The following is a 24,163-nucleotide window of genomic DNA, read 5'->3' on the forward strand; positions in this document are numbered from 1 at the left end:
CTCTGGACTGCCTGCTGCTCCTCCACGACAGCTCTACTCACTGGAACACAGCTCCTCAAAGGTGAGGAGCTGAACAAACACAGCACGAATCAGTGAGTGCATATGGCAAGTATGCCATTCCATGCCCAAAAATACCATTCGAACCACCATATACCATATGAAAGGACTGCGCGGGGCTCACATCAAATTAAATAAATTTCATGCTAGGCTTGGATTCATTAGAAAATATCTGTTTTGACTGTTTTGAATCCAGTCTGTAGCTAATACTCTGCACACTTCTTTGAATTTGCACTATAAAGTGCCTGAACATAACTCCATTTTAATTACATTATTTAAAATTATCATGATCATTACAAAAGGAAGTAGGGAGTGTCTGAGTCAGAGGCTTTATATTTCAGAGTAATGCAAGACTCTTTCAGACTCATCCAACCAGTGGCTAACTTCCTCTATGAAGAGAGTAAGGTAAATATTTCCAAAGCTCAGAACTTAAAGTCTGGCCAGACAGCTTACAAGAGAGAGACAGAGACAGAGAGAGACACACAGAGAGACAGAGAGAGAGACACAGAGAGACAGAGAGAGATAGAGAGACACACACACACAGAGACACAGAGACACAGAGACAGAGAGCAGTGCGGGTGGGGAGAGAGGGCAGTGAGTGTGACTCTGCCGAGAACCCGTCCCTCAGTGTGGCCCTGGGTCCGCCCTCCTTCCAGCTTCTCTGTCTTGGGGCTCGTCCGCAGCCGCTTACCCTGGGGTACCGAGGATAGGGGCGCCTGCCACTCAGAGGGCATCCAAGACCACCCAACACATCACGTCCCATCTTGGAGAAGAGAAACAGGATAAGGGAATTATGGACAAGTCTAAAATTCTATATTTCTGATGTTCTTATTTAAGGCATTATATGTTGGCGTATACACATTCTTGACATTAGAATTGAATTCTGGTTTAATTGTGTATCTCAACTTATTTGATTAGGAATTTATCAAAATTTTAAAGTATGTTTTTGAAAAAAATGGAAAGATTTGAATGTATTACATTTGACTTACATGATAAGAGTAAAAATTAAGTCTGTTCAACTGTAGTTTCAATTTTTTCCTCTATGTGTACTTTAGTTCAGTAAAAACAGGAGGCTTTTTTCCCCTCAGTAATGTACCATGAAACATGGTTACTTTTTCTTGTGCAGACAGAATTATAATAAGAAGAAATAATATTTTGATCAAACAATAAGGCACACAATTTATCAATTTGGTATAATAAGCTTAGATTCATGAAATATTTTCAATATAATTTCATGTTTTACTGAAAGTGTTTGTCCCTGGTTTTTCTCATGCTTTAAAATTTATTTTTCTTACTTTTTAATTAGACTTTTAAAAAGCTTTACTGAGAACATATCTATTCTTTTTGGTCTGACACAAAAAGTATGTTAACAAAGAAAGCAAGGAATAAAAAAATTTTCAAGTTGAAATGTACCATAAGTAAGTAAATAGGCTTCAGTCTTCCCTGGACTTTGACATCCTTAAGTTTGCTCTTTAGGATTTAAAGACCTTCATAAGTATTTGATTCATGTTAACTTGAAAATTATAAATTAATTCCATATCTATATATTAGTTTTGTAAGTATTTTTGCAGTTTTAGTGAAATAAAAGATTAATTTAAAGTTAAGTTTCTGTATGATTTAAAAAGAATTTTCCTTCGTTGCTGCACCTGGATAGTGGCATAGTGGGGAGCACCATGCTGATACCTTCTTCTGTAGCTTGATGTAATTAATTTTCCTCTTCAGTTTAGTTATTTAACTGGGACCCAAATCACTGGGCATTTGTTGATGACTTGTTTACATTTAATTATATTTTTGTGTGTTTAATTTTTTTTAAAAGTTACTGGAAAAAGAAATTATAGGAGAAAGAAAATCAGTTTTGGTAGCATGTTAATTTTCCAATATTAATTATATGTCATCTGATGGAAATTTAGGGTGAAAAACAAGTAATTCAGCCATATATATTGGTACTTATTTGCCAGTGGGATTCAGTCTTTGTATCAGATGAGGGGAATGAAACTTACTTTCATTTCTGGAAACTACAAAGCACTTGCATAGAGAAAAAGAAAAAAAACAAAAGCAATGATGTGCAGTGGAACATACTTCTTGGCATTTATTTGCATAGAGTATGAACATGTCTGTACGAGTACATTTAACTGTATATTACCTAGAGCAGTTTATCATTTTAAAAGCTATTGCTTGAGAATGACTAGATCTAAGAAGCTCTTGGCTGATGTTTCTCTGTAATGATTATTTATCTAGTATGGTTTCTCTGCCACAGAATTTACCTAAGCCCTAAAAATATGTACTTAATTGTTTGAATGAACACATTCTTGTGTAGTTTCTCTTCTCTTCAATACGACAACAGTTTTGTGAAGTCAAGAGGATGACTAAAAAATTAGAAAATAAAATTTTGTGGTTAGTGCTTTTTTAGAAACTGATTTAAAGAATAATTTTTAAAAACATGAAACGTCCCTTTCCCACCTAGGGGTAAAATAGTAAAAGTTGCATTTATAAAACAACAAGAACAGTTGGGACCTGATTGAGGAAAAATATACTGAAGAGTGTGTTTTTGTATTTTGGATTATGAAATTACCAAATAGCTTTCAGACCCCCACTGGACCACTCAGGTAGGTCCCTGAAGAGGATTTGTATCAATATGTTAATGTGCCCACAATGCTTTATTAAATGTAGTTTCCTCTGTAAATATTTGGAAAGAATTATTATGGTTTTGCTTTTGAAGTTACTTTCCTAAGAGTGATTACTTTCATTTAAATACTATGATTTTTTGGCAATCAACATGAAGTCTTGAAAATTATTTGAAGAGAGAGAATGTAACACACAATTTTTCTTCCTGAAATATAGTCCCTTGAATAGACTGTCTAATGTAAAATTTGTTTTACTGTAATAACACTTCTGGGGCTTCCATGGTGGCTCAGCGGCAAAGAATACACCTGCCAACGCAGGAGACGTGGGTTCCCACCCTGGGTTGGGAATGTCTCCCCGAGAAGGAAATGGCAGACCACTCCAGTGTCCTTGCCTGGGAAATCCCATGGATAGAGGAGCCTGGCAGGCTGCTGTCCAGGGGGTCGCAGAGTAACTAAACAACGACAGCATTCCTGCTATATTTCAGCTTAGAAATCTGGGAGATTTGAGAAATAGTAGGCCCTAGAAATGTGTTTGCTTGGGACTCAGAATTATCAAAGATCCCTGAAGCTGGAAGTTCCACTTCCAGGAACAGTGAGACTATGCCTGGTTGTGAATATGAGAGCACAGGCAGAAATATAGAAACGTCGTGCTAAAAAAGATCAATGTTGTTTTAAAAAGGTATCATAATAGTGTTGCCAGAAGAGAGTCTTAGAGCTTTGATAGCAAGAATACTGGGCCAAAAGAACTTTTTCTTTTTATTGTGAGTTATTTGATAGTTACATCCAAGGTTGAAGAAATGAAGCCTTGGACTTAAAAAAACGAATGAATATAAAAATCATATGTAGACCACCATGTGTAAAACAGACAGCTAGTGGGAAGCTCCTGTACAGCACGGGAGCTCAGCTTGGTGTTCGGTGATAACCTGGAGGGGTGGAACAGGGTCGGTGGGAAGGAGACTCAGGAGGGAGGGGATATATGTATACTGACAGCTGATTCAGGGCTTCCCAGGTAGTGCTAGTGGTAAAGAACTCTCCTGCCAATGAAGGAGACATAAGAGATGCAGGTTTGATCCCTGGGTCAGGAAGATCCCCTGGAGGAGGGCATGGCAACCCACTCCAGTATTCTTGCCTGGAGAATCCCATGGACAGAGCCTGGCGGGCTACAGTCCATGGGGTTGCAAAGAGTCAGACATGACTGAAACGACTTAGCATGCACATTATTGTACAGCAGAAACTAACACATCATTGTAAGGTAATTATACTCTAATTAAAAAAAGAAACCCCGTAATATCCACAGAAAACGTACTCGGAGCTCTCTCTTTTCTCCTTCTCTAGGCTGTACTCCGTCTCACCATGGCCTCCCTCGCGGCAGCAGACGCGGACTTTTGCTTCAACCTGTTCAGAGAGATGGACAGCAATCAAGGGGGTGAAAACGTGTTCTTTTCCTCTCTGAGCCTCTTCACTGCCCTGGCCCTGGTTCGTTTGGGTGCGAGGGGTGACTGTGCTTCTCAGATTGATAAGGTCAGTCTTGATTGCATCACCAACCACGACTTTTGTAATTGATCATCAGGGCAAACAGTTTTTCCCAAGAGAATATTGCACTGCAATGGTCTCATGTAAAGGAAGACCTCTCAGTGGACCCCGTCCAGGGGAGGAAAGAATGCAGCTTGCAACCCCTGCTCTTTAAGCTGGAACCTTTCCAGAACTGCAGCTTTGATACTGTGCCTTAGTGTGGGTTTCAAAGTGTGTTTCCCATGCCAGCTTCACCTGGAGATCTCAGGAGGAATGTGGAATCTTCGGATTCGGACCTACTGAACCAGAAACTAGGGGATGGGGCCTCGCTTGAGCTCTGATGGACGTTCCAGGCGCACATGAAAGGAGAGAGCCTCAGCCTGAGTGATGGCAGCTCAGTGGCAAAGACCCTGCTGCCAATGCAGGAGATGCAAGAGACCCGGTTCAATCCCTGGGTCGGGAAGATCCTCTGGAGAAGGGAATGGCAACCCACTCCAGTGTTCTTGCCTGGAAAATCCCATGGAAAGAGGATCCTGGTAGGCTACAGTCCATGGGGTCACAAGGAGTCAGACAGGGCTGAGCATGCACGCACACCTGAGTAATATGGATGAGAAGGAAGAGCTAGAAAGAAACGCCAGTGAAGTCCTAGCTTAGGCACGGTGACCTGCCCCAAATGACATAATAGTGCAGCCTGGATGATCACAGCCCACCAGGATGCTTGTCACATTGTCGCCAGCATCACCTTCCCCACCACATTTAGAAACAGCTTATTAACTCACTCCTGCCCACTACCCTGAGCGAGACTGCCGGGAGGCAAAAAGCTCATGGTTTCTCTCCCTTCTCTCAGGAATTTGCCATTGAAATTCAGTGGGTCAGCAGCAGGTGAGATACCAGGGCCCAGGTGCATGTTGAAACTTCGATGCCCAACCTTCTGCCCACCGACCCCTCCCATTATTTTAGTTCATAAACCAGTGCAAGAGGGAAAGGATCCCTGCTGTGACCTCTCACACTTAAGTGCAAGAGGGACAGGATCCCTGCTGTGACCTCTCACACTTAAGTGCAAGAGAGACAGGATCCCTGCTGTGACCTCTCACACTTAAGTACGTGTTGAGGGCTATTTGTGCAGTCAGGCAAGCTGGAAAGACTTGTTTCGCTCTCTGGACTGCTCCACCAGTAACTGATGCTAGGGAATAACAACAGACTCTAAGAATGCTGCTGTCCCAGAGCTGGAGTGGTTCCTAACTGGTGCGCTGAGCACCTCATGCTAACGCAATGATAACAACAGCCAGCTGGGAACTCCATCAGGGTCAGGCTCCGGGATAAGCTCTTTGCGTATCTTATTTGATGCTCACAGTAACCCTGGAGTTGGCATCATTTCCCGGGTTTTATGCAGGGGTTGTCACATCATCTCTGTGCTAGTAAACTCAGGAAGGTCTTATTCTAAAGCAGAGTTTCTCAACCTTGGCTCTACTGACCTTCTGGGTCAGAGAATTCTTTCTTGTGAGGGGCTGTTCTGCGCTTTGCAGGAGGTTTTGCAGCACCCCCGGCCCTTTCCTTTTGGACGTCATCCGCACACCTCTCCCCCATCGTGAAAATAAAATGTGTCCCTGCTGCTGCTGCTGCTGCTAAGTTGCTTCAGTCGTGTCCGACTCTGTGCGACCCCATAGATGGCAGCCCACCAGGCTCCCCCGTCCCTGGGATCCTCCAGGCAAGAACACTGGAGGGGGTTGCCATTTCCTTCTCCAGTGCGTGAAAGTGAAAAGTGAAAGTGAAGTCGCTCAGTCCCTCTTAGCGACCCCATGGACTGCAGCCCACCAGGCTCCTCCGCCCATGGGATTTTCCAGGCAAGAGTACTGGAGTGGGTGCCATAAAAAGTGTCCCTAGACACCACCAAATACCCCCAAGAGGAGGAGCCCTAAAGTCAGCAAACTGAAAGGTAGCTCAAAGTACATTACCATAAAGCTTCACTTATCTTGAAGTCAATATTTTAATAAATACAGGTATTGGCTTTGGAAAAATCAATCTAACAACTAATAAAAAAAGATTTCCATTCATTATTTAAAAAACATAATGTTTCAGAAGCAAGTGAGTCTGTTTCTGGTACATCCACATATTCTCAAATAGCCGATCTATCCAATGGTGACCTTGGGGAATTTTTTTTAAAGACAGCTACAGGAAATTTAAAAAGTTAGTCTGACAGAAATTTTGGTCAAAAAGAAGAGAAGATTCCTTTCTCTTTGCTAAGCTTCAGTTAATTAAGTTAATTACTAGGTTGTTTTTATGAGGTAGTGAGTCAAAGGTTTAGAACTCAGAGGAGCAGACACCATTCAAAATGTTTTTCCACAAAGCCATATATATTTTACTAAAGATAGCATTACATAACAATCAATATGACTTTCAGAATTTTCTCAGCCTTCTCTTGGTTAAATCTTTCTCAAAGATGATAGAAATGGACCCTCCAACTTCCAGGGCTTATTTTAGAAAGGAAATATGCAACGGGGCCGCCCAAGTTCAAGTTCAGTGAACAAAAGCTGGCTAGAGCTTCTTTCCATCTCGTACTGAGGTGACTGACTATACAGACTTCCTTTGCAACTTTTCCTTTTACAGTTCTGGGGGTGCTGAGAGGTAAGCTTTTACCACGAATGTCACAAATCAGTCAGAACTGGAAAAACAACTCTTGGTGACCCCATGCGCTGCAGCCCACCAGTACCTCTGTACCTGGGGATTCTCCAGGCAAGAATACTGGAGTGGTCGCCTTTCCCTTCTCCAGGGGATCTTCTCAACCCAGAGATCGAACCCAGGTCTCCTGCACTGCAGGCAGATTCGTTACCATCTAAGCCACCAGGGAAGCCCTATAATAACATAATCCAAGTAATAAAACTCATTCTTTTGTTTCCTCCTCTGGTAATTACAAAATAAACTCCATGGGAAGGAGGGTCCTTGTTGAACCTTCCTTTCTTAGTGACAAATTAGCAATTTCTTTTGAGATTTTTTTGTTTGACGTGGACCTTTTGTGAAGTCTTTACTGAGTGTGTTACAATATTGCTTCTATTTTATGTGTTTTGGCCACACACCAGGCATGTGGGGTTGTAGTTTCCTGACCAGGGGTGGAATCTGCAGCTCCCACATTGGAAGGGGGTGCCTTAACCACTGGACATTCAGGGAAGTCTCTTAAATTGGTAATTTCAGTGTTCTGTCAATGAATCACAGTCACAGTGAAACTGACCACAAAACTATGAGGCAGAATTACGAACCCTGGAATATTCTAGTCAACTGGATCAGCTGGGAAGAGGTAACCACAATATCCTTGAAGGCCCTGAAGGATGAGAAAGGGTGTTGATGCTCTTCCTGCCCCACAACTGCCTAGAACTAGGGGAAAAATGACACCCAGGCTTCCAGGCATAGTCCTTGATGTCTGCAAAGACCCCATTTGTGAATAGAACTAATGTGTATATCAAATTTGCCTTGTAGACTTTGCCTTCTCTCTCATTCCATCTCATAGTATCATCCTAGATTGAGGATGTAGAAATTGAAGTTAGGTTCCAATTCTTTGTGGCATTTTAAGACTAACAATGATACTAGTAGCCTTTATAAGTTTTCATATCCCTTTCTGAGCAGTTCCATTCTCCCCAAGCCAATATGATGGTGCTATAATTAGGGGTCTGAGGCTTTGAAGTAGAAATCCCTCACAGAGGCCCTGATAGCAACATTGGTTTAGTTAAATTCCCATACATGTCTCTTTACCCTGCATCAGAACAGACCTTCCAACCTTCTCCCTACTCCAACTCCTCACACACAAACAAAGCCCGAAAGGTCCCTCTAGGCAAAGCTACATCTTTCTACAGAAAATTCAACCAATGAGATTCTGAGAGTCACAAACTGAGACAATAGAACAAATCCACCATTGCCTGGCAGTTATTTAGATCTTTCAGACGATTGGTTGGGGGAATATAAGATAAATGCTGCTCCGCGCACTGCCCACCCGTGCCGAGGAGGCAGGATGCACTCAGTCTGTCCCAAGACAGCTGCACGAGTGATTGTCACACGCATGGCACATTTTATTACTTCCTATTAATGGAGTTGTTTTGCATTTCAGATCCCAGAGACAGAGGGCCTGGAAAAAGGCAGATAAAGTGTAGTAAGAAATCAAGATGGGCATAGGAACAATTATTAGAATAATGGGGTTATTGAGAGCCATGCTGAAAAAGGAAACCCCAAACTGCTTAATTTCAAGTAATTTTTTTTGTTTGTTTAGTCACTCAGTCATGTCCAACTCTTTGTCACTCCATGGACTGTAGCCTGCCAGGCTCTTCTGTCCATGGGATTTCCCAAGCAAGAATATTGGAGAGGGTTGCCATTTCCTTCTCCAAGGGATTTTCCAACTCAGGGATCAAACCCATGGCAGGAAGATTCTTTACCACTGAGCCACCAGGGAAGCCTCTCAAATAATTGCAGGATCAAAAATTATATCTAGCAAATCCCAATTTTGCTTCCTATTTAATATTTGCTAGATACTCAATAACTAGTTTTCCTTTTTATGTTTTTATAATGTCTTAAAAATTATTTATTAATTGGTGGCACCAGGCTTTAGTTGTGGCACTCGGGATCTAGTTCCTTGACCAGGAGTCAAGCCTGGACCCCTGGCACTGGAGGTAGAGAGTCTTAGCCACTGGACCACCAGGGAAGCCTCTTGCTTTTGTGTCTTGGTGTATATGTAGTTAACCCCAATCTTGCCTCCTGTTTCATTAAACAAAGTTTTCTTTTTTTTATGAGACTATTTTTGATTCTGGTTCAGGTTTAATCAGTGAGTGATTATTAAATTGATCCCCAAGAATGAGCAAACCAAAATTATTAGACATATTTCACTTTGTAGCCATTGATTTATGAATTCTCCCAGTTTGTGATACTTTCCCCAATGAATAGTCTTGTTCTAAACACATCAATAGGACAGTTGCACAGTTCATTGCCGCCCTATGTGCTAACAAACAAACTCACAAACACAGCCACCAGCAGTGACATCTCCACTTTATTTTTTATTAGTTCTCTTCCTGTTTGCCACTACTTGCTGACTGCTTTCCTTGTTGCCTGTTTACAGGTGCTTCACTTTAATACCTTCTCAAGACATGGAAACTCTTCTGATACTCAGGTAAAGACAATATGTTCTTCTAGAGAAAGAGACTGTAAGACTCAATTTAGAAAAATCCCCATCTCACTAATATATTTCTATTTTCTCTCCCCTTTAAAGCAAAGGATCATGTCTGTTTCAGATTTCTGTATTGTGGGTATTCCAGATACAATTTTTGATAATTTACTTGTAAATTATCAAGTAAGCCAATATTTTACTTACATGTTAGCTAAAATTTGGCAAGATAGCATGGAACTAAATGTTTGCGTTTTATGCTTTGATATTCACAGTCAACTTACATTGGTAAAATGAATTATTTAGTACATGCATTAGACAAATTCATTATCTTCTGTTAATAGTTTTATTTTAAGGTTATTTATTTATTTCACTAACTCCTTTAATTAACTTTGATCACAGACACTATTTTGAGAAAAAGGGTGAAAATTTTACATGTATGTGACATTGTTTCCTGCTTTAATAAGCATCATTGCTTTTAAATTCTTTTATGATAATATTATACGTGTTTTATTTCATGTGTAAAAAGAGTAGACATATCTTTGCAGCCCAAGAATAATTTTTTATAAATCTTTTTAACAGCAGCCAGGACTCCAATCTCAACTGAAAAGAGTTCTGTCTGATATAAACACATCCCACAAGGATTATGACCTCAGCATTGCCAATGGACTTTTTGCAGAAAAAGTATTTGATATTCGGAAGGTAAGTGCAGGCTCCTATGTTAGATGGTTATTTCTGTTATGAACCTGTCTTGCCCAATTTATCATATGAATAAAGGCTTGCGCCTTTCCATGGGGCCATACCAAGGTGATATATTGTTTTCCTGTCACTATTAATTAGGTTCCCAGATGCCTTCTCAATATTATCACTTTATTTCCAAAGTACAGCTTTTCTTCACCTGAGTGAACACATATTCAGGGTCACTAGATTGACGTGCTCCAAGACAGAGAAAGCTTGTCCACTGGCAGTGATGTGGAGTTAGAATTGGGGTGGGAGGAGCAGACAGTGCATTTAGGGTTGTCTATGGGCAGCAGAGAAAAAGCCTATTCACTTTTCCTTTGAGTTTTCTGTCTTCTAGGACAGTTCTTCATCCCCAGTGCCTTCACCTCCCTTTTTTTTTTTTCTCAGCTATGCCCTTCCATCTCTCCTGCCAGCAGTTACTTATCTTTTCAATAAGATCACTTATAAAAGGGGGCTTCCCCAATGGCTCAGCTTGGAAGGAATCCACTTGCAATGCAGGAGACACAGGAGACATGAGTTCAATCTCTGGGTCAGGAAGATCCCCGGAGTAGGGAATGGCTACCCACTGCAATTTTCTTACCTAATCCTATGGACAGTGGAGTCTGGTGGGTACAGACATGGTGTTGCAAAGAGTTGGGCATGACTGAGCATGTGGCACACACTTATAAAAGAGTTCTTGGTAAGAGACATAGTAAGGCTGGCCAGTGGTAGAATTGCAGCTAAGACTCAACACAGGAGGTGAATAACTTGAGGCTAGTAGACTGATTTCCCTCATCATGGAATTCTCCTCATTCAAAGACCAGCAAGTCCTAGAACGCACTCTTGCATGCTGGTATGCCTGACCCATCATTGCTATGACAACCAGAAGCTGGTAGTATTGTTTAAGCAGACACAGTGGCCGCGATTCTCTGGGGGAAGTCTGTTCTCCCTTTTAATTCTCCACGTCTCACACAACTATAAAACTCCACTCCGTGACGTCTCTGGGCTGGTCTCCGCTGGCATCTTTTCCAGCTCTCTGTGTTCCGCCCAGTCATTAATGCTTTGTCTGTCTGTCACCCACTCAGATTCTTTGCCCTTTCCAGCACCACTCCCGAATTGTTTGGCAACCTGTCAATTATGAAGCATTAGGTCACTTTGCTTTTAATCCTCCCAAAGGTATCCTACACAAGTTTTACAGGGGCCACCATGATGTTCAGCCACGGTTTGAGTCTCAATTCCACAGATGCTGTTATCTCCCTGAGGGACCCTCAGCCGTGGCCTGGATGTGGATGAGTCTATCATGGTGCTATTTATAGCATCTTGTTTTTTGTGTTCCTTTTTCTGACTCTCCTTGCAATGCACCCAGAAGCACAGTAAAGGTGAGGTCTAATCAAGATCTTCGAAAACAAGACAGCTGTTTTTTTTTTTTTCTCTCCCAAACATTTATAAGTATAATAAGTTATTCTAAAAACTACTTTTGATTTAAATGTACCTATCATCAAATTTCAATCAGATAGATCAGTACAAAGATAGATAATCTCCAAGCTGCTTACATTTCTTCTTATAACACTTTTTAACTCACATTTGAGTATGGGTTCAAATAAGAGGATACATATTCTACTAGAATTGATAAAGATAATAATATGTAAATAGTCTCTGTGTATGGTATTATATGAAAGTATGGTATTATAGAAGACTCAACCACTATCTCTGACCCCATGTTCCCCCTCCTCCCCCAATCCTTGCTAAATGTGCCTTGGTTAGGACCGCTGTACATGTTATTCCATACCTGATTCTGCCACTGTTTTGAATAAACTCAGTGTCCCTATGGAAGATTCTGCTTCCACAGTTTCCTGACCTTCTCTCTACACCACTATAGATACCTGAGCCACACCCTGCAACTCATCAACGACCTGAAGTCTACAGCTCCGGTTTTCCAGTGTGGTCACAGCACCGCGTGCGTCTCATTCTTTCATCACTGCTCCACCTGTTCTTCAGCTGCACTGAGTCATTCATTCTCTTGATCTCTCGACTTTCTCTCAGCGTATCAGCTCTCTCCTTGCCTAGCTTTATTCCTACACTGAACTGCTCTCAGCCATTCCTTCCCCATTCTCTTCCCCCAACAAAGCCCTGAGTCGGGAGCAGTGCCGTGACTTCACTCACAGTTGTGCCTGGGCTACAGGGGAATGCTTGCGGGAAGCCTGGAGGTGTGCAGTTACCACCAGGGCGTGGCGGTCTCCCTGCCGTCCCGGTCAGACGTTCTTCGTGGGTCCAACAGCCAGCTTTGGTGTTTCATTCCTGACGGCAGTTTCTGAAAACTCTCCTACTTCTCTCAGATTCCCAACAGCCCCTTACTACCACCATCACTTTCAACTGAAGGTTTTGTCTTCTTGACAAAGAAAATAGAGGCGGGATTCATATCCCAACCCATTTGCTGATCTTTCCCCCTCTTTCCATCAATTTCAGAGGGAACAGTTTTCCTAAACGGTCAATTCCTCCACTGCTTTCTTGCCTCCTACTTCTTCCTTGGTGTTATCTTTCCAACAATATTCTTTATTGGGCTTTTACTAACCTACTTTCTTCTTTCTCATAGCATATAAATGTATGTACAAGGTACCTTTTTTCTAAAGTTTTTTTTTTTTTTTAAAGCTGCTTAATGATTCTCCTTCCCATCTTATTGTTTCTCAGACTGAAAATGTAAGCTTGAAAAATCCAGCTTAATGAAAGAGTAATATGTATTCTCGGAGTCCATTTACCCCCCTTTTACTCCTCAATCCACTGCAATCTGGCTTCTATGTTAAATGCTCCCCTGAAATCCTTTTTTATGAAGTTGACTGCTGCCTTCCATGTAGACACCTAAGCTATGAACACTTTGCAGTTTTTATCTTATCTGCCTCTTCATAGTATTCAACATGAATGATGTTCCCTGAAACCTTCCCCTCTCATTGTTTTTATGGTATTGATTTCTCCTGGTTTTCTATTCAGTCTCTTTGTTTCATCTCAGTCTCTTTTGTTTATATTCGTTCCTCCAGGCATCCCTAAAACACTAGTGTTCTTTAAACTTTCTGTCCTCAGCCATCTTCCATTTTCAGTTAACTTTCTTACCCAAGGAGAGATCACGTGTTCAAAACGTGTGTAGTTCTTTAGCCTTGTTCTCCCTGCCTCTGTACGCTCTGTGGCTGTACCTGCCTCCTGCCAGTCCTCAGGCGGGCACCTCCAGACTCTCATGTACCACCCTTCCTGTCCTCTGACTTCTCTTTCTTCTGTGTTCTCTCTCAGTGAATTTTCCACCAAGTATTTGGGTCAAATTTGTCTTCTCCTTTTCCCTAAGCTTCACAGTCCATTAGTGAAGAAGACTTATTAGGTCTTCCTTCTACTTTTCAAAAGAAAAGCTATATTGAAATAATCTGAAACTTACAGAAAAGTTGCAAGTATTATAGAGAAGAAAAAATTTTTTTCCTGAACCACTGGAAATCCCTAATCATATTTGAAGTCTTTGGTGTAATCCTACAAACAGTGAGATTCTCCTACATAACCACAGTACAACCATCATAACCAGGAAATTCACACTGTTAGATCATTACCAGCTAATCTTTAGATCCTTTTACATCTAATCAATCATCATTACATCATCCCATAGCAAAATAATTTACTTCAGAATGGTGCATTGTGTTTTGTTGGTATGTACCTTTAGTATCTTTCAATTTGGAACAGTTCCTTAGCCTTTTTTTTTGACTTTAAGGATCTTGACACTTTCAATGATTATTCATAATGTCCAGTTTTAGACTAGTTATATTTTAGAATGTCCTTCAGTGTGATTTGTTTGATGTTTCTTCATAATTAGAGTCATATTTTTTCCAGCTGTATTGAGACATAATTAACATATAACACTGTGTAAATCTAAGGTGTACAAAATGTCAATTTGATACTCTTATATGTTGTAAAAGTCTTCCCTGGTGCTCAGACGGTAAAGAAACTGCCTGCAATGTGGAAGACCGGGATTTGATCCCTGGGTCAGGAAGATCCTCTGGAGAAAGGAATGGCAACCCACTCCAGTATTCTTGCCTGGAGAATCCCATGGATAGAGGAGCCTGAAGGGCTACAGTCCATGGGGTTGCAAAGAGTTGGACATGACTGAGCAGCTAACACACATATGTTGCAAAATGGTGATCACCCTTTCTTTAGATCACTCCTCCATCTGATTTGATAGAAAACATCACGGGTATTGCTTTATTTTCATCATATTATCCTTATTGCCCCCCGGCAGGATTTTGATTAATCCTATTGCTGACAGTGTTATCTTTGATCACTTGATTAAGGTGGTATCTGCTAGGTTTCTTGAACAGTTTTTCAGTAGGAAGAGAATGACACAAACAAGGGGCAAGAGGTAGGAGGCCCCTGAAATATTCATGGTGGAAAGAGTGGTGAAGTTAAGGGGTGGTATCAGCCACAAGCCCTGCTGATCTCCCCCAGTGCATTTCAGTGTGCTTGCTCTGCAATTTGACTTCAAGTTCCCCAGTCCTCCCTCCCAGCCTATTTCTTCACCTTTGAGGCAGGACGTAGTCCTTGAGTAAGGTAGTGGAAATGAGGGGACAATTTCAAATGTATATCTCTTATGGTGCTTAGTTGGTGGTGATTTGTAAGTACAAAAACTGTGTTTATTACTTATAGAGCTGTATATCATTTATATTTACAGGACTATATTGAGTGTGCTAAGAAATTATATAATGCCAAAGTGGAAAGAGTTGACTTTACAAATGATGTGGAAGATACCAGATATAAAATCAACAAATGGATTGAAAATGAGACCCATGGTGAGTGCAATGCCCTGTTTATCTGCAAGATTGTCAGTTATATGTGAATATCGAGAACTCCCAATTTTAAAGTTGGGAGTCTTTTGTACATATGAGAAACTGCTCCTGCTTACCAGAAGTAATGATTGCTGTTATTTAAAATTGCTCTAGTTGTTGTCCAGGGAATTCCTAGTTGGCACAATGGTAAAGAATTCACCTGCCAATGCAGGAGACACAGGTTAGATCCCTGGGCTGGGAAGATCCCCTGGAGGAGGATGGCAACTCACTCCAGCATTCTTGCCAGGAAAATCCCATGAACAGCGGAGCCTGGTGGGCTACAGTCCATGGGTCACAAAGAGTCGGACACGACTGAGCGTACACACACATAGTTTTTATGACGCTCTGTCAAAAAAATAAATTTAATTTTAAATTCTCTTCATTTTCAGAATTGTATATCTGGCAATGGTGGTTCCTTCCACAAAAAAGCATATTTCTTTATTGACAAGTCTCTTTCCAACTGAAAATGAAGTTCCAGCTAATGGTCTGGTTTAGTACAAAACAAATAAAGAAATCTATTTATTGTTTCCTTAGTCAATGATTTCAAAGCTTGTCATTTCTTTACCTAAGAAATGGCCTTGATTTATACTCTGAACAATATATACATATTTGCTGTTTGTTTCTGTTTCAAAAATATGAGACGCGTAAGTTGCTCCTTTAAGTGCAAACATTCAAAGGCATATAATTATTCCAGGAAACAAGAATACAGTGGCTCAGTTTTGCTTTTGCTCACTCATCATCATCACTTCACTAGAGTTAATTTGACCATTAGCCACCATGTGTTTCAAATATACTCTTCATAAATCAAAAACTATGCAACTACTTTTCTAATGCTGTTCAGTCGCTCAGTTGTGTCCGGCTCTTTGCCACCCTAAAGCACGCCAGGCCTCCCTGTCCTTCACCATCTCCTGGAGTTTGCTCAAATTCATGTCCTTTGGGTTGGTGATGCCATCCCACCATCTCATCCTCTGTCGTCCCCTTTCCTCCTGCCTTCCATTTAGTGTTAAAGTATTTTGGTGTATCAGATTACTAGTACCTTTCTTTATTTGGAGCAGTAACTTATTTCCCTTTTTTCCTTTCTCATGCAAATCTATGTATAATTATTCTCACTGTGATGAGGGCATGGACTCAATACTTATTTGGAGGAACACTTCAAAATGATGCCAATATTCCAATAAACCTACCCTGGTCTTATTAGGTTTTATTCCTCCTCCTCCCCGCTCCCTCCACCCCCTCTTCAATCCTATGCACACTGCCAGAGTCATCCTTTAGAAAGGCAAATCTGATCCATCACGACCATGTCCTTTTTTGTGTTTTAGTGAATCCTGAACAATGCTTTTCCATCACCTTCAAGATAATAAAAAATTCTTATCAGACTTTCCAGGCTCAATTATCTGGCTCCTGCCACCAGCCTTTCCAATCTTACTCTTCCTATTGAATCAGAATAAGTTAGGATTTCCCCAAATACAGTCAGCTCTTCGAAGCTTTCAAGTTTTGAATAAAGAGTCCCAACTTTATGGAAATTCTCCCTGGCCCTCACCTTGCCCTCAGCTCAAGCAGGTGGCCTGGCCATAGACACTGTGTTCCCACCCCATGCTGAGCACAGGGCTGTGACCCCAGGATGCTGCAACTGCATTAAGGTGGTGCCCCCACTGCACTGGACTTGTTAATATAGGTTCACAGGGTCAACACACAGCGAAGCCAAACAAACTGAACCATCAGTTTGGAGCAGAGAAGGTTCACTGCAGGACCAGCCAGTGGTCTATGCGGTGGACCCCAAAGCCCCGAGCTCCTGGAAGAGTTTCAGCAAAGCATTTTTAAAAGCCAGGGGAGGCGGGGAGTTGCAGAGTGGTGATCAGCTCATGAAGAATTTTCTGGCTGTTGCTGAGGCACCAGGGTGGTGTCGCAGAGGTTCATATTCTCAGGCCTTAGGCTCCAAGAGGCCTGAGGCTATGGGCTCCTGTGTTAGGCACTTAACATCCTCCAGGGAGGTTTTTACATCCGCAAGACAACTCAGGAAATGTGGGCATGCTAAGTGCCTTCAGTTGTGTCTGACTCTTTATGATCCCATGGATGGTAGTCCACCAGGATCCTCTATCCATGGAATTCTCCAGGCAAGAATACTGGAGTGGGTTGCCATTTCCTCCTCCAGGGGATCTTCCCAACCCAGAGACTGAACCTGGCTCTCCTGCATTGCTGGCAGATTCTTCACCATCTGAGCCACCGGGGAAACCCATTATATTCCTGAGTCTCCTGCTTCTCTTATATTGGCAGGCAAATTCTTTACCACTAGTGCCACGAGCAAATGTGTATCAAATACTATTATCCAGGCACTTCAGGAGAAGGCAGTGGCACCCCACTCCAGTACTCTTGCCTGGAAAATCCCATGGATGGAGGAGCCTGGTGGGCTGCAGTCCATGGGGTCGCTAAGAGTCGGACACGACTGAGCGACTTCACTTTCACTTTTCACTTTCATGCATTGGAGAAGGAAATGGCAACTCACTCCAGTGTTCTTGCCTGGAGAATCCCAGGGATGGGGGAGCCTGGTGGGCTGCCATTTATGGGGTCGCACAGAGTCAGACATGACTGAAACGACTTAGCAGCAGCAGTAGCAGCAGGCACTTCAGAGAGGAGCTAAAGAAGAGGTTGTGGGGGAAGGTCTGCCCAGGGAAGACCCCATAGGATCCTGTTCAGTATCTAGAATAGTGCAAGGCATTTAGCAAAAATTTCATGAACATGGAATGTAGAAATTAGCCCATTCAATGAAATGGCCTTAAACTATACTTGGAATGCTATGGCCTCAAATAAATGAAGGCAGTTTGGTGTCTATGAGTAGGGAAGGTCTCTGAGCATTGTCTTCTTGGGTCAGAATCCTGTTTTATGTGACTTTGTACAAATTACTTTTCTATGCCCTAGATTTCTCAACAGGCAACAGAAATAATAATAGTGCCTTTCCTACAGGGATTTTGTGAGAATTAAACCAAATATTGCACATAAAGCATTGCACATGGAAAGTGCTGGACAAAGTAATTGATCACAGATTATTACTAATATCATGATCATTTTAATTATGTGATAAGAAAAATATTCATCTTGTCTTTAGCTTTTTAAAATTTACATTTTTTCCCTCAATTTTTCAAAAGGCAAAATCAGGGATGTCTTTCATGAAGGTACCATAAGCTCATCTGCTGTGATGATGCTGGTGAATGCCGTGTACTTCAAAGGCAAGTGGGAGTCAGCCTTCACCAAGAACCAGACCCAAAGTTGCCATTTCAGATCTCCCAAGGTATGGAATTCTGTTTAATTTAGGAAGATTTTTGCCAATAATATGCCTTTACAGGGCTTCCCTAGTGACTCAGACAGTAAAGAAACCACCTGCATGTAGGAGACCTAGGTTCAATCCCTGGGTTGGGAAGATCCCCTGGAGAAGGGCACAGCAACCCACTCCAGTATTCTTGCCTGGACAATCCCACAGACAGAGGAGCCTGGCGGGCTACAGTCCATGGAGTCACAAAGAGTCAGACATGACTGAGAGACTAATACTTTCACTTTCACACAGTAATCTTCGTATAGTAGAAACATCAAAGACTTTGTAGTCAGACATGCCACGTTAGGGTTCTTACCTTGCTTCAGAGGAATTGCCTTGTCTTAGCACATGAACCTTAAAACCATAGTCTTTCTCACAAGTAAAACCAAGTGATTCCATTAGTTCACCTAGAACATTGCTTTCAATACTTTGGTCACCTGATGCGAAGAGCTGACTCATTGGAAAAGACCCTGATGCTGGGAAAGATTGAGGGCGGGAGAAGAGGATTACAGAGGATGAGATGGTTAGATATCATCACCAACTCAATGGACATAAATCTGAGCAAACTCTGGAGATAAAGAAGGACAGGGAAGCCTGGAGTGTGGCATTTCATGATGTACAAAGAGTCAGACATGACTTTGTGACTGAACAACATCAACAAATTCCTTTCAATCCTCAGTTTTTCATGTTGAAGCATAGAAATTCAGATTTAACGTTTAAACATAGTTTTATTTTTAAGTGGAAAATGCTATTGAAATGTTCTTTCTGCATCTTTCCACATCAGAAGTTTTAGACACAGGAGTGCTGAGAGCTCCTGGAAATCAAAGATGACTGATAAGTGAGGAGATGCGCAGTAAGAGGTTGTCTAGCAGGCCGTGTCTGTGGGGAGAGGAGCGCTTTGGGTGGAAGGAGAAGAAACTTGAGCACAGAGTAGATCAGACTCCAAAAGGACTTGGAGTTTGGTGGCCTTTAGCACCCGCATGGAGGGTGGCCAGCCCTGCTGTGTGTCCCTAACTGCAGGGTCCTAAGGAGAGCCCAACTCGGGAGCAAGTCTATAATGTAGGTGCCTCTATGAGAACACAGAGAGGGGCATAGAAGTATTTTGAAAATCCTAAGTGAAAAAACTGAAACCTATTAACTCCTAATAAACCATAACTCTGTCTGATAGAGATGTTAGCTGTGTAATTGCAAAATGAAGCATATTAGACAGTCCCAGAATTGTAATGGGGCTTCCCAGGTGGGGCTAGTGGTAAAGAATCCACCTGCCAATGCAGGAGATGCAGGAGACTCAGGTTTGATACCTGGGTAGGGAAGATCCCCTGGAGGAGAGCATGGCAATCCACACCAGTATTCTTGCCTGGAAAATTCCATGGACAGAGGAGCCTGGTGGATGGGGTTGCAAAGAGTTGGATGTGACCGAGTGCACACACACAGAATTTTAATCACTGGGGCTGACAGTGTTAATGGTATTTGGAAATGAGCTTTTATTCCCCATTCTTTCCTTCAACTCCTCTCGTAGACTGCATTTGTTAACTCATTTCCATGAATGAAAATGAAGCATGACTCTTTCCTGCAATGTCTGTGGGGTTTTGTTTGTTTGTATTTTGCTCCTAAATAATGGCTTATTTAAATAAATATGAGTATGTGCAAATAAAATATCTGTAAGTATTAACATAAAGTATAATAACATTGTTTAAAATAATCTTCGTGACTATATCCCTTATAATAGAGCTCTAATATATAGCTTATAATATAATACGCTGTAGAATCTATATCACTTGACAGCTTTGGTTCCATCCAAAATTGGTGAAATCACCCTTTTGTTAAGAAGTCTGGTTTCCATCTTTCTCCAGCATAACTCAGCTGTGGGAATCTTCCCTGCCCTAGCTTGGAAATGAGACTTTGCCGCTCAGCCCCCATGGCTCCAGACTCAGTGAGAAGGCACCAGCCTGTCTCACTAGGAAGGCGCCTTCTTCCTTTACTGTATCATGGGTGCTCTTTCTGGGGTTTGGATTCTTTGTCAAAAAGGACAACCTTTCTGGAGGAAGAAGAGCCCATAATTGAACCGTAAAATTTATCTATCCTCCTCTGTAGGATATTCTTTCGTAAAGGGAGATTTTATAGAAATACTGAAAAACTTGCAGGATCACAATATCTTTTAGGAAAAGACAGTTTATTATATCTCTATTATGTTTCTAAATCTAGAAGTGATATCCTAAAGATAAGAGATACTGTGTTTCCCTCAAGTTAATTTGTCAGATATTTCACAGGAATTAAAAAAAAAAGCTTTACAACACCCTATTATTAAACTGTAATTTTTATAACACTTGCCTGGATAATACTTCAGATAAGAAAAAAATCTATAGCAATCACTTGAAATTATAATGCTATTTAATAATTATTCATGACATGATATAGACATTTTCAGATAAAACGCTAAATGCAAGGCAATGTTCCAAGTGTTAGCTACAGTAAGGCACACAATCTTGACAACAATCCTATGCAATAGAGGCTGTGTTTACCTCCATTACAGAGATGAGGTGTAGAGACATAGAGCAGTGAAGTAACTTTCCCAGGGTCACACAGTTGGTGAGTTTAAAACTCAGGTAGTTACTCTCAGAGTCTGGTTTCACTCGAGATGTGGGCCGGTAGGACCGCCACTGGCAGCAAGCTGGGGAAAACCCACTGGAAAGAAAAGCCCGCAGCAGTGTTCCACTGCATTTGGTCCATACATGAAATAAGGAGGGCTTTAACTGTTTTTTTTTAATGACTTGACTTTCAGTGTCCTGGGAAAGCAGTGGCCATGATGCATCAAGAACGGAAGTTCAATTTGTCTGTCATTAAAGATCCATCCATGCAGGTTCTTGAGCTCAGATATCATGGTGGTATAAGCATGTACATAATGCTGCCAGATAATGACCTGTCCCAGGTAAGTTACCACTGTTGATCTCATTGCTGGGGAATAGGAAGATGTCTAGGACCCTTGATTGTGTTCTCATCCATCAGCTTCAAGATTTCAGGTTGTCAGAATTAGTCACTCACCCATTTGTTCATTTATTAGTCCAAGATTTGTAAATAATGCTCATAAGAAAACTTTTCCCATTATAAATCTGGAATAATCTATGATCAATTCTCAGTGTTAAGGAGTTGGTGAGTTCAATTTGTGAGTCACTTTGGGGCAGCGTGTTGGAAAGATATATGTGGTCCCTCACTCTGTCACTAGGGGCTTCCCAGCTGGCTCAGTGGTAAAGAATCCACCTGTCAAGCAGGAGACATGGGTTCGATCTCTGGGTCCGGAAGGTCCCCTGGAGAAGGAAATGGCTACCCACTCCAGTGTTCTTGCCTGGAGAATTTCATGGACAGAGGAGCCTGGTGGGGTACAGTCCATGGGTTTGCAAAGTCGGACACGACAGGGCACACACACACGCGTGCACTATGTCACTGAGGGTCCAGGCTGTGCATCTTGGGCACATCTCCCTACATTGTCTTGAGTTGCAGTTGTCACACGTGTGGAGTAGCAGGGTCATTTGTATCCAAATCTTCCGTGTGGGCGCCGCGCTGGGGGTGCTGATCACACCAGCCCCAAGGCTACAGCTCGGGTCTCCTTGCTGTCGGCTACCTGGGGTCCCACTGGTTTACTTCTACAAGTTGCGCAAATGTTATTTTCCATGTCTTTCATGAGGCAGAAATGGTCAGGAAACACTGATTCAAATGACTGCTGAGTTCCTTTCTCCCTCTGATGATCTCTGATTCCCAAATTCCTTCACTTGCTCACTGTTCCACTTTGTCTATGTATGTTAATATGTGGGCAGAGAACAGAAGTGCCCTGAAATATCAATATAAATAAACCACACCTTGTCATAGCAGAGCAAATTAAACATATGATTCATTCAAGAGTACTTGAACCATTTGTTTTAATCATTTCCCATTTCCAGACTCCCCTGGCACCCTTCCACATACTTACAAGCAAATATCCAGGAGAGAATTGTTATGGAAAACCATATACCTCTGAGGCTATTGTTTCATCTGTTTCTTAACCATATGGTTCTAAATTGCCTTTTAACTATTTCTACAGATTGAAAACAAACTGACTTTTCAGAATCTAATGGACTGGACCAATCCAAGAAAAATGAAGGCTCAGTATGTCGAAGTGTTTCTACCTCAGTTCAAGATAGAGAAGAATTATGAAATCAAGCACTATTTAGAAGCCCTAGGGCTGACAGATATCTTTGATGAATCCAGAGCTGATCTCTCTGGTATAGCTGCAGGAGGCCGTCTGTATGTATCAAAGCTGATGCACAAGTCTTACATAGAGGTCACCGAGGAGGGCACAGAGGCCACCGCCGCCACAGGAAGCAACATTGTGGAAAAGCAGCTGCCCGAGCCCAGTGTGTTCCGAGCTGATCATCCATTCCTGTTTATAATCAAGAAGGGTGACAGCATCTTGTTCAGTGGCAAAGTCTCTTGCCCTTGAAACTACAACTGGTTTTTATTAGAATAGAAACAACACACCAAGGAACCACCGCAAGGAAATAGATTTAAGTTTAATTGGAAGCATGTGATGACTCCTTTCAGTTTACTTCCTTCTAACATTGATCAGCAGAAGATTTGGGTGATTTGACTTGACCTGGTTGATTGTCCTGATCTTGCTCTTAGCATTTCTACCACCATCAGGCCCGCCTCTTTCTAATTTCATCGTCTTTCTATCCACATTGATTTCTGCCAGTCTTCACCATAGCCACTTGCACAAAGATCTGGGTATACTATCTGGGAACTGTGGGATGCTCTACCTGTAATGTTAGAGTAGTAACGTAGAAGCAGCCCTAGGGATATTTTTTGAGACTATAGTTATCACAAGTATTCTAGTTTCATTGCAAATATCTAGGAAGTAGATCCAGCTGCTGGAAATAAGTGTCAAGGATAACTTTTCCTTGCTGAGCTAAGAAGACATCAGAATTTACTTTTAGTATATCTGATTTGAAATTAGTATCTAATCTAGATGCTAAAAATTATGGACTTGGCATTGGGAACCAACAAAATAGTTGGTCAATAATTTTGACTTGATGTCTTTCAGCCTTTCCTTGATAGAGATTTGATGTGTACATAGTTTTTCAAATATTAGTGTCTTTTAACTTTTTCCAGTTGTTGTTTACAGCATGTTATTTCATATGCTGTATAGTTTTTTTTTCTCTATTTATCAGAATAAAAAAACACAAAATAATTATACCGTGTGATTGTTTTCCCTGGATGAATTGTGGGACTACCGGCACTGTTCTCTAGGCCAAGCAAGCAATTAAAAGAAAGAATGCTTTTTTAATATAAAACTGATTTGGTTAATGTTGCTGTTTTATTACACGTAAAAGTTACTTTTACAGATACTTATATAAGCAGATCATCTAATTTAAAATTAAATATTAGGATTTAAATTCATAAGGTTACACAATTTGCATATATTAACCCATAGTAATTTTATTGTTGAAAAACCTGACCACATTCATGTTCTTTGTGGAGATCTCCACTCAGGCCGACTCACAAAACACATCATGTCCACACATACTCATTTCCACCTCCATCCGTGGCTCCTTGAGAGCATTCTGTGTTCTGCTAAACACACACCAAACCTAAACAAAGGGATGATGTCTGAGGTGAGGGGAAGAGCATCCTTGGAGTTTCTATTTCTAAAGGAGCAGAAAGAAGCTTTTTCTCACAACTCTTAATAGAAAGGAGGAGAAATATCCTCATCACCTTCATTATCATCATAATCATAGCTTATTTACTTTACTTTTTTAAGACTTTTTTTGATGTGAACTATCTTTAAAGTCTTTATTGAATTTGTTACAATATTACTTCTGTTGTTTATGTTCTGGTTTTCTGGCCTTGAGGCATTTGGGATCTTAGTTTCCCAATCAGGGATCGAACAATCACCCCCCTACGCTGGAAGATAAAGTCTTAA

At 41.4% G+C, this 24,163-nt stretch overlaps 1 protein-coding gene across 1 annotated transcript; it reads left to right on the forward strand.

Moving 5' to 3' along the window:
* Positions 1-371: 371 nt before the first annotated feature.
* Positions 372-23,415, forward strand: SERPINB7 (serpin family B member 7). The gene is made up of 8 exons (XM_061400408.1): positions 372-462; positions 4,017-4,202; positions 9,289-9,339; positions 9,916-10,035; positions 14,750-14,867; positions 18,047-18,189; positions 20,993-21,139; positions 22,286-23,415. Exons 1-8 carry the CDS (start codon positions 403-405, stop codon positions 22,682-22,684), a joined length of 1,224 nt encoding a protein of 407 aa, XP_061256392.1. The 5' UTR covers positions 372-402; the 3' UTR covers positions 22,685-23,415.
* The last annotated feature ends 748 nt before the right edge of the window (positions 23,416-24,163 follow it).

This window comes from Bos javanicus, chromosome 24, assembly GCF_032452875.1.
Source record: "Bos javanicus breed banteng chromosome 24, ARS-OSU_banteng_1.0, whole genome shotgun sequence".
Lineage (NCBI taxonomy): Eukaryota > Metazoa > Chordata > Mammalia > Artiodactyla > Bovidae > Bos > Bos javanicus.